Source organism: Gavia stellata, chromosome 6, assembly GCF_030936135.1.
Source record: "Gavia stellata isolate bGavSte3 chromosome 6, bGavSte3.hap2, whole genome shotgun sequence".
Lineage (NCBI taxonomy): Eukaryota > Metazoa > Chordata > Aves > Gaviiformes > Gaviidae > Gavia > Gavia stellata.
In genome coordinates, this window is record NC_082599.1 from 32,080,166 (window position 1) to 32,096,972 (window position 16,807).

Consider the following 16,807-nt stretch of genomic DNA (forward strand, 5'->3'; position numbering starts at 1 on the left):
ACCTTCATAATGACAATCTAAATTTAGTGTTATGGCTGCTCATAAACCATTAGGAACAACACAAATATCTTCTTTATAGATGGGATGGTAGAAGGTCCAGAAAAATAATTCTGGTTTGAATGTCTGGAAGTAAATTTATGCAAATTGCTGTCAGTCATCTATGTATTCATTTCACTAGCAAAATAACGTTATAAATGATCTGTAGCCAACAATTCTTCACTTGAAGACATGCAATGCAAATATTTATTCAAAACAGAAAAAGAAAATCACTTAAGGATAAGCATAAGTCTTACCACACCAATGGAAAAGTAGTTATTGATGATGTTGTAAGGCACTGGGTCTCCTTTCTCATCTTTATCATTGGGTATTACTTCAAATTTCCACCTGTCCAGCAAAATCTCTGAGCTGTTCTCAATGTCTTTTAAGATCTTCATCAAATTCTCACCTTCATAACCTAGCAAAAAAGGAAAATGGTTATTTGATCAAACATAATAAAGTTTCATTCCATTTTTTTTCTCTTTCTAGATGACTGGAAAAATGAAAACTGTGCATGTAAGACCTGAAAAGCAGGATTGTGTTTGAAGTATTGACAATTTTCCAGCACCTCTCATTAAAAGGAGTACAAATACAAAGCTGATTTCTGCACTCAGCTAAATAAATGTAAACTTAGGTTAATTCTACAGATTTCACTGGGCATCAGATTTATACTGGAGAAAATAATTTGATTTTCAAAACTTGCCGATCCCTTGAATTTTCCAAATGATTACAGCAGTTATCAAAAAAGCTAAGATTATACTTTGCAAAATGTTTTTGCTATGAAATTAATCTTAATATTTGAATTTCTTTGATTTCAAAATTTATGGAAAAAAGACATACAGTAGATTTGTCTGATTAGTCTGACAAGAGACTGAAAGGTTAAAAGCCATCTACTATTTTCTGTTCACTGTTTCAATGTGGTTTAGCATAACAAATCCAAAATTTGAAATACATAACTGATGACTTATCAGCAGAACTAACATTTTTCTATCTTTCAACAAGTTCTTTATGAGCCTTATCCTGCTCTGCAGAGAGATCTTACTCGCCAAGAAGCACTCACATGTCTTTAGGTAATTCACTAGTTGCAATGTATATTAAACTCAGTAGAAAACTTGTATACTCAGGAGTGTGTAAACAACATACAGTACAAGTGTGCACGCATAAAAAGCGTGGGGATTTTACTAAGTGGCATTATCAACTCTGAATACTATTCAGACCAAATGACTTTGTAATAGATAACTAAGATTTGTGGATTCATTTCTTCTCCAAATCAGAAACAAATCTTCATATTCAAGCAATATGTACTTTCTGGGTCATTAACAGTTTTAGCAAGCAAAGCCATTCAAAGCCTCTGTGCTCAAAACCCATTGCTGATCTATTTCTTTATGGTTGTACAGTATGTTTTTGTTAGTTACTGCCAACCACTGCATAACAGCAGCATGCACAATTCCATTTGTCTGCATCCCTGAGATCACTCACCAGCAATTTAGTTTCTGGAAGCCCTGTCTCCCCTCCCACCTTCTGGAAGTTCCAGAAAATCTGTGTTATGCCATTGTCTACCACAAAGCAACTGGGCAAAGAATGAAGAAAGCCAGAATATTTTCATACAGTCTTTTTCTACTTTAGTCCAGATGGGAACACTCAGAACAGAAGGTAAATAAATAAAAGTGAATGGAAGGACAGGTCCTGACTAATGTAATCAAATGCTCTCATAGCTCAGCCTGCTTAGAACAGGAATTTGGACTAGCGACTTCCTGCGACCCCTTCCAACCTGAATTGTTCTGTGACTCCACTCTACGAACTGTTCAGAAAGTGAAGCAAGGCTGATTTGATGGGGTTTTGGATTGTTTTTTCTTCTTTTCTTTCCTAAGACTACGTGAATAAATAATCACTAGTCATGACAGAGAAAATAAAGGAGTTCCTCAAAAGATTTCACAGAACGTTGTGGTTAACACAGTTCTACAGCATGGAAACTACTGAGAATTTGCTAAAGACCGTCTGGTAATAAGGCAGACATTTGGAAAGGGAACTTGCTATGATGAGACAGAAGAAGGAAGAGATATCTACAAACGCTGAGAAGTTCCAAATAAACAGCCAAGTTCCAAATACAACATCTTGACTGAAACGACCAACTGAGACCTGAACTAGAACTGGCTGTAAGCCCATAAACTGACATGCCTTCACCAGAGACTGAGTCTTGCCTAAGACTTTCTTCTTTGTGTCTTGTCCAAGTTATCCTGTAATGCAAATCCTGAATGGAAATAAGTTATTGGAGGAGCTGAGAGTAAGACTCCATACATCCAGGAAAGGATGCAAAGGGTATTAAAGGTTTGTCTTTACATACATTCTTTCAGCATTCTTTGCCTTCTCATTTCCTGATAAATAGCACCACAGCACTTACTGTCTGGAATCCTCTGCAGGAGAAGAGAAGGGGAGTGGATCAAAGGAACTAGTCTGAGGCTGAGACACATTTTCCATTTAATATTTATGAATATTAAAAAAAGATGAAACCACTCCAAGCCCATTATTAGCTGTTTTCAGTAACCCTTTCAGAACTGCCCCAATTAAAATCCATTTAACAATACTCCCTTTATATGGTATTGATCAAAGGAATAACTGCAGTATACAGATGGTAAAAAGCCAACCAAATAGCTATATACTACTCTCATTGCACCTTGGAGCCTTTTTGGTGTCAGCACAAGCTACAAACATGGTATGAAGAGTGATTACAACCTTTAATATCTATAAAATCGTTCATATAACATTTACAGACACCTAATTCCAAAAAGAGGAAGGTGATAACAGTTCTTTACATACATCATAAAAAAGAAATCCAAATGTTGAGAGTAGTCTTTGGTGCAAAAATTATTTTTTCCTTTTAGTTACATAATGCATTGTATTTTAATTTGTGTTTACCTCCTCCCCATCTCAGACACCTTGCTAAATCATTGCCAGTCCCAAGAGGCAGGATAGCAACTGGAGGATGCTTAATCAAGTTTGCTTTCTCTGTGAACAAAGAAGGAAAAACATAACTAAGGAACAAAAAAATCTAATTGTATGGTAATGATACAGTAGCTGTGTTAAGTTTTGTTTCAGTGAAAGACAGTGATACATGTTTTGCATATGAGATTATGCTGCCTGCTCAGCAACAAGTATTTCACAAAGCCACTCCATTATGCAGCCCCTTCCCCAGTCAATATTCAATCCTTAATCCTAATTTACTCGATTGTTATCACAAGGACTTTTGTAACCTATAGATGTGATAAACATCATAAACATCATAAACAACGATATTCAAGATCTCTCCAAGACTGAACATGTTGTGCTCTCTGTTGCGCTCAGCTCTGCCATTCCCAGCTATGAATGCAAAAGAGTAATAGTTAAGAGCATGAACAATGAGATGAATTTTGTACTTTTTCATCTGGGTGACCAAATTTGGTTTAACTGTGTATTCACTTGGATTTGTGTCTACACATGAGCACCAGTACCAAGAACTCTCTGGAACCAAGACCAGGGGTTGCCCATCAGGAATTAAACCTGCTATTCAAAATGAGCATTGACCTATCTTATGAAGTAGCTAAGTCAATATTTTGTATTTAATAAGCAATATTTTGAAATGTATGAACTTACAGTGTCTTTTGACTCTTTACCAGTACTCTTCTAGCCTTTCAAGCCAAAGGACATCTGTTCAAAATCCAATGGGAAAACCCTTGTCAGGAAATACAGCCTTTCTGAAAGCTGGAAGTGGGGCAGATATCCCCCAGGTATAAATATTTCATATATATAACTTGTCAAATTCCCCATTTAATTGGAATGAGTAGTATGTCTAGTTTAACAGTTATACTTGAGTAGTTAACAATCAGCTATTTTGTTCATAGAATTATGCACTATTATCAGCAATTCTCAGAAGGAGTTTATATATCCAATGGATGTGGCAGGGACATCTTTTTATTTATCAGTTTCTCTCTTCAATTCTTTAGGAAGACTTATCATTTACAATACCAGTGTACTGTAAATCTTTAAGAGAATTTAACATTTAATAGAATAATAAAACCCCAAAGTTTAAAAGTCTCAAACTGAGGAGAAAAAAGTTTGGTTGTGTTTTTCTTTATGTTGTTTGTTTGTTTCTTTTTTTTTTAATCTTCCTGCTTTGCTCTCAGCTAAGATTCCCTGTATATCAAGAATCAGGGAAGAAAAGATACAACTAGAAAGTGTCTGTTTCTCAAAACAGGTGATTTCTTAAACTTTATACACACTACTTGTGCCAAAGGACTTTGTTTGCTAAAAGACAGCATTCAAAAATCTATTTCCTGCACCTATGAAACAAATAGATCCTGGATCCTCCAAATTATTTCTTAGTTCTGCACCACAAAATTTACTGCAGAAGACAGTATTTCATTAAGACAAAATGCAGGCTTTTGTTCAAATAATGCCACTGAAAGAGAAAGTAACTGTATGGCATTTTAGACTTCATGGAAAAAAGTGATGACACAATTAAGAGCTCCAAGTTTAGGCAATACACTTGTTATTTACGTTCATCGATTTATGATTTTGAAAGCTATTTGGGACTTACAATCAATAGCTTGTATTTGCAAAAAGTTGTGGGTTGTTTTTTTTTTTTTTCCCCAAACCAAGACTAGAAATATGCCTTTGCTGTCACCCATTCCTCCATGACATCATTTTTACCCTTCACAGAACTTTAAAAGGTTTTCTGGTCCACACCTCCCACAAAGCACACACTTTTAAACACTCTTCATCCAAATTTTCAGTTGATTCTTTTGACCTCTCTTCATCCCCTTCCTAATTTCCATGGTCACACATTCCCTTTTTTTTTTTTCTCTGCAGCCCCTCTAATGCCAAATAAACGATCATGTGGTGTGGGAGATATTCTCCCTAATAAGCCTTGAGAAGTTTAAGTCTGTAGTATCTTGACTTATGGCCAACTGACTGAAAGAACTCCAAAACAGAAATGACGTACACACCTTGCTGCACAGGTATCTACATAGCTGTCAGAACATTCCTTTTCAAAGGACTGTCATCCAATTATCTCCATTATGGGATAATGGAACATAAACAAAAATTTGGTAATTGAAAAAGCAAATGAGCTAAGGTAACTGGTCTTAAATGAAACAACTTAGATTTGATTCAGTTTGAGGAATAGACTTTGAACTGAAATTAAAATAGATTAATTCAAATTTCTTGCTTTCTGGAAATTGAGCGGACTACAAACACTGGACTTCTCTAGGGATTTTGAATATCCTTTGCTATTTGAATAGCCTTCAAAATAATCATGTCCCAAACTAATAAATTTCAATGAACAAGATCTTGTTTGAAGTAGCTGTATCCATATTTTGGTATATAGGGGAAAAGCAGTAAAATGAAAAAAAAAAGAGTCAAGCAAAACTATGTAAATGCTATTGATTACCTATGCAATCCAAAATCCAGCCTACTGTTCCATCTCCGCCACATGCTAGTACTCTGAACTCAGGAACATCTCGGAAAAAATTTAACCTAAAAACAGTAAATGAAGATATCTATTCAATTATAATAAATGCATTGTGCATTATGCAACATTTTATGGCTTAAGACATTTCATTTAATTGCAAATGGCAAATGAACACCTCTGCTCTTGCATTAATTTTTTAGACAAATAAAATCCAACATTGCATTATCTGAAAAATTTAGTATGAGATTGTCAATTCAAGGGTTATTATGGTACACTAATAGTTGAAATAGCTTGGACCTGATAGTTAATCCAAATCTTTGCCTCAGTTCAAATCTTGTTTGAAACTATTGTCAGAAAATATTTTCTGTTTACCTAGTTATAAATTGATACGTAGTCTCTCAAGACAGAAAAGTCTAAGGCGCCTAAATGTATTAGCCACAACATTTCCGTGAGGTGCTGGCTATAAAAGCATATGAAAACAGCATATTTCTGATAGTACACTAGTACATAATAAGCTGAGCATTTTGTGGTTGATAAAAACAGCTTTGCACCATGGTTTAGTACAAAATGAGTAAGCATCAGATTGAACACACCCATTCCATCATCCTACAAACCATATTTTAGAAGTGAAATATCTTTGGTAATATTTGCCTGGCTATTTCTGCTTCCATATCCATCGCGTGCTGGACAGTATCACCACCTCGTTATCCACTCCATTCAATACCAATGTTCCATAATGCTGAAAAGTGAGGATATATTAAAATAATTCTAAGTTGCGATATTTTAAATTTAAAAGCATCTTTTCAGGATAGCTTTCGACACATACTGAAATTAGTCCTTACACATAAGTTGTGACTAGACAAAAACCTTACAGTAATTTTGCTGAATTATTTTATATATGTGTGTATGTGTGTGTATGTGCATTTACACATATTCTATTCATTAGTGTCACAGACATCTTAATGCATATTCTATATGCTAGTGACCAGGTCTGATTTCCAGTTTGCAGTCCCCTAATAAATGCACAATTAGTACGTTGGACCCAAATTCGTAAATACAAATAAATATACACAATAACTTGCAAGTGTTTAATTCAAACTATTTTCCATATGAAACTTCAATGCTGCACAGAGAATGGTGCTCCTGTCCCTAGAAAGTTTTAAAAATTCTTTTAGGCCTCTTGATATAATCAAGAGCACATGAAAAACTACAGAGTAAAAGAAAGAGCATGGGAGAAGGAAATGGAAAGCACAATGGTAAAAAAAAATGTTATTTAAGGTGTACGAGACAACAGGACAACTTCTTGTTCTATTAGTTTTAGACCAGAATTTCAAGGTTAGCAAAGCTACGTAGAATTAAGCCTATCACATTGTTGTTCCACTCCCTATAATTTCCTCTGCTCCGAAGAGCTCTTAGTCAATTTCAAGTCTCAAGTGCAATGTCTGAAGGATGCTTACTCATTCTGTATTAAACTCTGCTTTGCCCTTCTCACCTCTTACGTTCTACTTCGCACATCCACAGGACAAGTGTTATAGGATCTCTTCTGATCCAAAACGTCACGTGACAAATCTGACTGGGTAGACTTGGGGAACACATCTTCTAATAAGCATATGTGCTGAAAGACCCTCTGCTGGAAGTCACCTCCTACCACTGTAAGCACGGGCACTGAGATAGGCCCTGGCCCACAGGTGTGCACCTCTGTCCCTTTGTGAGATGTGGCAAAGAGACAAATGCCTCCCATCACCAGCATTCCCACTTTGACCCAATGTGTTTGGTCTGCAGAAAGTTAGCAGATCTAATTATATTGCGCTTCCAGTACTGAGGGTATTTCAGATTAATTTAAAATCAAATTATAGCCCAGAGGTGATGGCAGGGTACTAACTTCCATAAATATTTAAGCATTTCTACCACATCTAACAGATGTCAAAAAGAAAGTCTGGAAAAAAACGAACAAACAAACAAAGAACCCAATGCCAAAAGTACAGGGTTGATGCTAGCGTTAATCCAGATAGGCAGAACATAGATCTAAACCTCCATCCCTTTTTATAAACAAGCATCCCCACCATATGGCTATGAAATATACTTTTTGTTTTGACTGTATATTTAATCTTCATCAAAAAAGAAGAAGAATCTGACAAAACCACATTGTCAAAAAAATTCTCAATAAGCTTCATTCATATTTCCCCTGAAGCATTTTATATTCACACACAGTGAATTTTCCAAACAATTTCATAGTACAGCATTAAGTTCACATGACTTTTTATTTTTATACATTTAACTATAAAAATGTTACATACATTATATAAATGTATAATACATAAAATACATATAGTATAACTTACATTTTATATTTGCATATATAAATATAGTGTATATAAGTATACTATAACAAATATAAATATTTATAAAATCAAATTAATTTATAAAATTAAATCGTTATATAATTATATATGTAAATACACCTCGTTCTTTGAATTAGAATGTGCAGCCTACATTAAGAGTTGGGAAGGCAACATGGTCTGCTGTTTATAAGATTTCATGCAAACTCAGTAAGTGTTATAATTGTAAAGAAAGAATTTGACAAATTTCTTAATAGAACGTAAGGTAAAAAGTAAGTATTGTCTATCAAGATAGCTTTAGTCAATTAGTGTTTTAATAGCACCTGTTAATTCTTATCCACGGAACATTTTTATACGGTTTGAAAAAAATACTGTTGGAGAAGAACTTAGTAAAAGTGGTTTGAAGTGGAAATAAAAAAAATGGAAAACATCATAAAGGTTTTGTGCACTGTCAGACTAAGGTAAAGGACCAGAATAGAAAATTTAGTCCTATTTTCTTGAATTGATTTATAGAATTATACAAAAATAGGTATATAGGAATATATAATAAACATCAAATAACATAAAAATATAAAACAGTACTTACAATGGGTCTCTTCCCCAAAAGTTTTATCTCTACTTTTAAAAAAATTATTATTATTATTTTTTAACAATTTAGACAATTACTCTTTACATAGCACAATATGACAAGTATGTCATTAAGTACAAAGGACAAATGTCCATCATATCAATAACCTTTACAGAAATTATGTCAATAACCTTGACAGAAATTAAATAGATATGAGAAACAGGTAAATCAGAAACTTCAAAACGTGTATTTTATTGGTATCAAATTAATTTGTACTATAATTCACACAGAATCATTTAATACAACACATTATTTTGATAATTTTTTTTTCAATGAAGTAAAATATTGCCACTAAAAAACCTCCCATTTTATTTATGGATATGAGAATAGGTAAATATTCTTTTATACAGATTTGATTTTATAGACATTATAATAAAAAGCTTTCCTACATCACTTAACATAAGTCAGTGGAGCTGGAATGGTACATAAGAACATTGGGCTGGTACAGACTGTAACCCAAGTTACACCTATTCTTCAATCACTGGCAAAAAGGCAACAAGAAAGATCAGCAGAACTTCTACTAACATTTCCTACCACAGAACAAACAAAACTCCTGATACATTTGGGAGTAAAAGATGAAAAGCCACAACTATAATAATCCACAGGAAGACAAAAAAAAAAAAGTATTGCTGCATACTAAGGCCTTAAAACAGCAGGATATTTTTGCTATGTGAATTGTTAGATGATTCTGGAAATGAACCATTTTTCTTTCTACTGAGAAAGATCAATACAACCAATCCCTAAACGTGGATTACAAGATATTATTGTGTTTGATCGTATTTCTATCATCAAAATTGACAAGATCATCTAATTCTTGCCTGATCATGGAATTCTTGTATCATTAAACTGCGACTTCCCTTATTTTACAATATCTCCCAACTTTTCATATTCTACAAATTCCATAAGCATACACATAGTTCTTAATCCATGGTCAATAATTAACATGGGCTCAGTCATAAGACTGAGCTGGAAAACCTACCAACAGGTATCTTCATCTTGATAGCTCCCTTGTAAATTGACCTGTTTTAGTATTCCCTAATCCAGTTTCCTATCTGCTAGAAGTAAAACAAATAAATTTAAACTACTGAAGGTGTTTGATACCAGCCTATTTTTATTTTATTTTGCCAGACATAAGGATCACACACAGGCAATTATTGAGTTTCTGCTGATAAATTAGTAATTTCCACCTGAAAGATGGCAACTGTTTCAACTACCTATATTACTCTAATTCAGTTTCTCATAATCCCCTCATCAAATCCATATGAATGCAGAGAAACTATTTATGAATAAAACACCAATGCTAGAGGACTTAACCATTTGCTGATGAATCATGCATTTAATTGACTTATGCACAGATAGCACCCCCACACACACACCCCACCCCACCCCTTATTCTCACAGAACTGTTTTAGGAAATCCTGTCCCACTCACAGTAACACCATTTTAAAACATAAATTGCAATGCTTTCCATTTAGGTACCTGCAATGTGACACTCTCTCTCATACCCAGCAGCAGTGCACTATGCAGAGATTTCAGGTGCTCAGCCACACAAGGTGGCATAACAGCAGCAGTGTGTGAAATTGTTCAGCCAGTCTTCTTCACTCACAGTGGAAGCAAAAATTAAAGCTGTCAATAGCCCAAGCAAAGAATAATCCACTGATATTGGTATCTCAGGATAGGTATCAGCTAAATGGAAGGTAAATTGCAAATTATCAGTGGATATAAAAATACTATTTAACTTGGTAAATTTCTCCACTGCAGAGAAGATCAAAGTGCAAAAAAATGCATCTGCCTACATTAGAGAAATCTTCTCTTAAATACTTTAAATGGCATTAAAGCTACTTCAGCTCTTGTGGCTTAAACCCATGTTTTTACTGAGCTGCTTTTACAGTTACCCCTGAGTAATTTGGATTCAGTTTTTGGAAAAGGAGAGTAGTTTAGAAATAGATGATCAGTAAAATTTGTAAATACTTTTGTCTCATAGCTTCTCAGCCAATACTACTATACACAGTACATGAACTTTGCCAATTACAATGCTTGCATCTAGTTGTAATCAGCTGCAAGATAGAAGACTTCAGAAGCTCTGCATTACTATCTACAGAGAAACTGTATTAAAAGTTATTTGTTATGACTTCTGTTTCAAAACTTCTATATTCACAGTAATGAAGTAGGTTGGCCTTAAACTTATTGAGACAATAATATTGAACCAATAAATCTGTAAAATTATTCAATTCAATAAAAATTTATTTTTCATAAAGTGTGGCATAAATCAAACAGAGCAATATTATTAACATTTTTTGAATGGCATCTGTAACTTATCAGCTTGATAATTACAAGTGAATTAGTACAACATTTGCATATCGGAATAGAACTTCTGCTGTGTGTGAATGGAAGTGAATGAAAAATAAACATTTACCCTAAATATCACCAGCTCAAAGCAAATTAGAGTCTGCTAAACCTTCTTTAACAGATTTATGTTGACAAAGGACAGACCTGATAGATATCTCACACTTCCAGGTGAACCCTATAACTTAGAAACTTTGTCCACTTGTGAATTCACAATGCTGGGTTTAATCTAGCAATTTCACTAATTTAGATGTTCAACTAACTACTGATTCTTCTTAAACTAACTGTCTATAGGAAACTACCAAGTTGAAAGACAGAGCAATTGCAATGTTTACTCCTTTATTATAATGAACATATTGCTGTCAATTTATTAAAGAAAGCAAATACAATCCCTGACAAATGGTTATTTACTTGAGAATGTGAATGAAAACTAAACAGTTTTTCCTCTTCTAGACTGCCAAGCTGAGCTGGCCATGTAACTGGACAACATACACACTTTAACCTCATTACAACTCTCAGTTACAATTTTCTGTATACTGTAATGACTATTCATGAGACAGTAGTTCCAGCAAATCACTCCAATAAAAATAGTTTCAATAAATCCAGTTTATCATTGCATGGGGCAATATATTCCTCTCTTGGAATGGCATTTTAATGTGCAAAAGTTAACTGGTAGATGCATATATTGCAAGTGAAAATACTGTTTTCAGTTCATAGTTTGTAAAGATAAAGGTGGCTGCCAGTTTCAAATGACAGGCTTGCTAAAAGCCATGATGGCACATTTAGAAAAACAAGATCCCAGTCCTTCAGTGTGTGATCACATGGGATATTTGAGGGACTTCATGAACACAGGGGACATTTTACTGTCAGGTACCCAACACTGAAAACATTGGTCCATATAATATACTTCACACTCAAAAATATCATAGAATTATAGAACGGTTAGGATGGGAAGGTACATTTTTCACTAGATCAGGTTGCTCAGAGTGCTTTCTAACCAAAACTTAGGTTTTCCTTAACTATTGCTTAAGATGTATACCAACCTATTTTTACAGTATAGCATTATAGTTAGTAGATGGCCGCAAATGATTCTGATACAGATATTGAACAATAACAATAGTGTCAAAACTATGATCCCTGCAAGAATGGAATTTGCTTTATCTGCATAATACCCACAAGATGGATAGCAGCCTTGCAGATTTGGGAGACAGATATGCCAGTTGGAAGAAGAAATACAGAAGCGTTTGTGAGAAAGGTGAATCAATATCTGCTGGGTAGTGGGTGGAGTAAAGATACTGGATGTCATATGTTCAAAAGTAACTTAATTGTAATAGTCAAAAGCTTCTTTTGGGGTGACTGAGAAAAGAGAACCAGTTCAAGAATGCAAGAAGAGCAAACTAATAAGCAGGCTAAAGCATGTGGCAGAGGCTTTTAGATTTCAGAAAACGGCTGTGTGTGGCATATTCACTACTGAACAATTACAATGGTTAAGAGAGAGATGAATGAATCTGGCTCACAACTTTGGAAATCTAGACTGAGATAGAAGTGGAAATTGGTGATATTTACAATATTTAAAGATTGTGCTATGTATGCAGCAAACACCACAGATCCCATACAAGTAAAAGTATTGTTAAACAGATGTTTAAAATACATCTTTAAACCCAAGGTTTAAGTTTCACATGTGAAGACTTACTGAGTTCTAAGTACTACTGATTTATGGTGCACAACAGTAATTTTAATCATCAGAGAACAGCATGGCTTGCTTTGCCATTCTTTGGCAAAAATGTAATTCTTCCAAAGAAATATGGACCAGATTCATGGTTTTGTTCAGGAGAAAATAACTATGCAGTTATTATCTTCTAAAAATATTCTTGGTGTATGTGTCCTCCCAGAATACTCTGGATATTCCACATGTCCAACAGCAAAGAAATGTTCTAGCAATGAATTCCAATAATCAGGGAAAATAGTGTAATTTTCAAAATAGGCCTATTGCTTTGTGAAGTTACAAAGGCCCAGGTGCTGTATATTCCCAACTAAATTACGAAGTAAGTTTTAGGGATTCAGTTTGGCTGTCTCAGGCATCTTTTAAGGGACAGAATTTAAGATTTAAAAAGGCCCATTGAGGTAAACTTGCAGATAGAATTTAAAAAATACATGCTCTCCAAATTAAATGCTTAAGGGAGTTACAAAGAAATACAACTTTTGTGGATATAATTTCTATTATAGAGTATAAAATAACAGAAAATAGACATTTTAAGTAACAGATTTAAGGGAAGGGGAGCCTTTTCAGAGGGACAAAGCCTTTGTGAAACGGTGACCTCTCTACAGAGTCATGTGGGTCTGTTGCTCGACTGCTATTCATGCAGCTATTATTTACCTCTCTGGGAGGTGAACAATAACTGAATTTCAGATTCTTCAAGATCATTAAATCCACAATAACAGTTGTTGTCAGAAGTAGAAGACTCCTATAGAGATATAACAACCAAACAGGGGAACTCTTTTGAAGGCTAAAAACACAGGTGCTAGGCACAAATTACCCGATGTATCAGCCTGGCAATTTTCACGTCAGTTTGTTAACTGTGGCAGTCTGTAACTGTGGAGTACCTTTTATGCCCGTGTTCAGCTGCAGAGCTTAAAGGGTTTCTCCAGCTCACCTGTATCTCTCTGCTCCCAAATAAAGAATGTCTACACCATTAATTATTATACCAGATTTAAAGTGTACTGTTGCCGTTTGGCTGAGAGCTCCTTGATTTTCAGGCCTCGCAGCAGGTCAGTTTCCGTTGTTGGAAAGGAATCAATGTCAGAGAGTTGGCTGCCATGCGATTTATTTGCATGATGTACATATTTTCATATAGATTATGTACATGAGTCTTGACATAAACTGCTCTGAAAACCTTAGCTTAGGCATGCTGAGAAGCTACAAGAAACATCTTTGTTGCTGTCCCTGCAGTTCTCCAAGTACCATCCCATCTATTATGAAAGTAGTTGACACATCCATTTGAGTAATTGCACATTCAGATGGCAACACTAAAATGCATTGTCAACTTGTTCAAAATATTTTTCTGTGGACCTGCTACATGCCAGCGTATTTATAAAAAAAAATGCACAATAACTGATATTACGAAAGGTGGGGTTTTTTTTCTGGGGTTGGTTTTTGGTTTGGTTTTGGGTTTTTAAGGGAGAGGACTGAAAAGGAAAATGAAATGTGTTATTTCCAGATTTCAAAGAAATTCAAATATGGGACTCCACTAGTGGCCCTTCGTTCTCTGAACAAAGATTATTTTAACCCTGTTTCAGCTCAAGTCTCCTAAGGAGCCCTTTATTCCAACACATTTCTGTCAAAGAACATGGTTATCCCACTGAAGAGGAAGATAGGAAGACCTAGTGATTAAGCTGTTGACTTTTTAAAAAAATACAGCAGTTTCACAGTCCCCCAAAGATTTAGGATTTTACTGGTCTCCTAGTTTTCTTATCTTTCTCCCTATTATCTAAACAGGAGATACCTAGATTTTGAACAGAAATGAACTGGAAATATTAATTCATGTTAGCCACAGATGTTTGGAACTCGAGTGAGTTAGAAAACTTGTGAATGTTGTCTTCTTGGTTGATGACAGCAGCCCATGAGAAAAATACATTCACAAATAAAAAACATTAATTTACAGGTTAAAGCAGACAGCCTGGCTCTACCAAAACCATGCAAATTCTACCCTAATACTATAAACATTCCATAGGTTGAGTAAACATGTCTGAAATTAGTATTCAAAAGAAAAAAAAATCTCAAAATAGACGCAATTAGAATGTATTACAATAATAAGTGCTTTAGAATAAATATACATTATGTTTATCCCTTTCCACTCATTAACAGTAACTGGCACGAAGAATACACTGTTTTTCTCTGTGCTGTACAATCCCCCACTCTGTTCCCTTTCAATCTAAATGACACATATGACAATATTAAATAAATGTAAAATTTTGACTGACAATCCAGTATAACTGGCATTATAGAGATGGATGAGTGCGTGGACGGATGGATGGGCAGGCAGGTTTTATTAGGAAATCCAGCCCTTGCAGAAAAGGAAACAAGGACTGGTAAGTATAATACAGAGTTTACTCAACTGCTCACTTAAGGGACAAATTATATGCAGCCTACATAGTATTGCCAGGGGCAAGAAGTGATGGCAGGAGATAAATTGGAAATTTAGAATTATTCATTTCTGTGGAATGAATAAAAAAAATATATGAGAACAAGCTTAATAAAATGCAGTGTCTGTTTGAAAATTAATTAGAAATTTCTTCAAAGTGACTCTGAAGTAAAACTATTTCAATTCCTAATAGGAAGAGAAATTGAAAATATTTTCTAAAAAAGCACTGTCTTGGTTCAAAAGCCTGAAGTTTAAATCGCTTCAGTGCAGAGTTTCAAGTTTGAACTTAACACTGCCCTCTTGTGCTTCTGCCTTAGAATAAATTTTCCTTTACGTCACAAGATACATGAAAACCAGAAGTCTGGTTCAGTGAAATAAGATTAATTTGACCAAAAATATTTCAGTTGTTTTAAAAGTCATCATCTCAATCTCTAGTACAGCATTTCTATTATACGTTATATAAAACAATATTGGTTACTAGTTTTGTCTCAGTTAAAATTTCTTATAAATTCCTGAAATAACTTTCTGCAATTTTTCTAGTCTACTTACTCTTTGGACTAAGATTACACACATGGAAGTTTTAACTAAAGACTAGCATAACAAAACACAAACAACAAATGCCATTTGAGAAATAAAACAGCACTAGCATGCAGGTACAGGATAAAATTAGAGGCATGAAAGAAATCGTGCATGTCATTATTTCCATTTTTTGAGCATGTTTTGCACCATTCTGCAGGTTGTACATTAGCCCAATCCACTTTTCACTTTCATCAATGCTATGCACATCCCAAGTCTAACACAATAAATGCATGGACAGCTGATGTAGAACGGTTTTAAGAGAAAAATCTCTTCCTGTATATTCGGCCTTAAAACCAGCAGTACTGGCACAAACTGTCAGAGCATAGTCTTTCCAGTAATGTATCTGTGACAACTGAAATATAACTTTGCAAGGCACAAACCATGTACATTTCCACCTTCACCTAACTTTCCTCCAACTTAAAAGAAAAAAATTCTAAACAAATAAAAACTCCCAAGATCAAAAAAAAAAAAAGGTACTCAAACAACAGCATAAACTTCATGTCAGTGAACATATATCTCCTAATATCCTTCTTCAACTCTTCTCACTGATGTAAAATTTCATGTATCAGTGACATAACTAAATAACATCCAATACATACAAAATGATACACAGTACTGGTCTGTCTGTTTTCTTCTACCAAAGTACCCACTACGTAAAAAGGAGACAATTTCAGGTGGCAGAAGTTGGTATTCAATACACTGCAATTCTCCTGCCTTCACATGAATGCAAAATAGGAAGAATCATTGAAGAAGCATGTTAGGTGAGTGACTGCAACACTACCTGGTTCAGATAACACTTCAGTCCCTGTAAAAAGTCACTGCCAGCATAATCTAGCCTGTCCAGTCATTTTCTGCCCACCACATCCCCAAAATTATGGAATTGATAAGGAGTGTGCCGCCACTGTAATTTGAAACAACATTCTATATCTGACATGCATAAGAATATATATATGTACACATTACATATATTACACAGACACATACATATGTGCACATATGTGTTTATGTAAAAGAAATGTGTGTCCTGCAGGTCAGTCTTTGAGGCTGCTTGATATTTGTAACATAGAAGTAACCCCCACATGAACCCACGTTGCTGATACAGCAGTAAAAGCTGCAAATAGAATGAAATTTATCACACTGTTCTTATAGAGTACTGCATGGCTATCAGAAAAACAGATGATACGTAGTTTTATTTGTACATGTAAACATATAATACCTGTAAATTTCTGCAGCCGTTCAGAGGTCTGCAGTGTTGATACATTCAAAACATGCTATATGTGCCTCAGTCTGT

The 16,807-nt window shown here is 34.7% G+C and overlaps 1 protein-coding gene across 1 annotated transcript in view; it reads right to left on the reverse strand.

Annotated features, from left to right (window-relative positions):
- Positions 1-16,807, reverse strand: part of DGKB (diacylglycerol kinase beta) — a 341,552-nt gene that overhangs the window by 215,997 nt on the left and 108,748 nt on the right. Inside the window, exons 18-20 of the mRNA XM_059818825.1 lie at positions 5,462-5,547; positions 2,953-3,042; positions 294-454 (exon numbers count right to left, since the gene is read on the reverse strand). Coding sequence (XP_059674808.1) covers positions 294-454; positions 2,953-3,042; positions 5,462-5,547 — 337 coding nt within the window. The remainder of the gene's footprint in view (positions 1-293; positions 455-2,952; positions 3,043-5,461; positions 5,548-16,807) is intronic.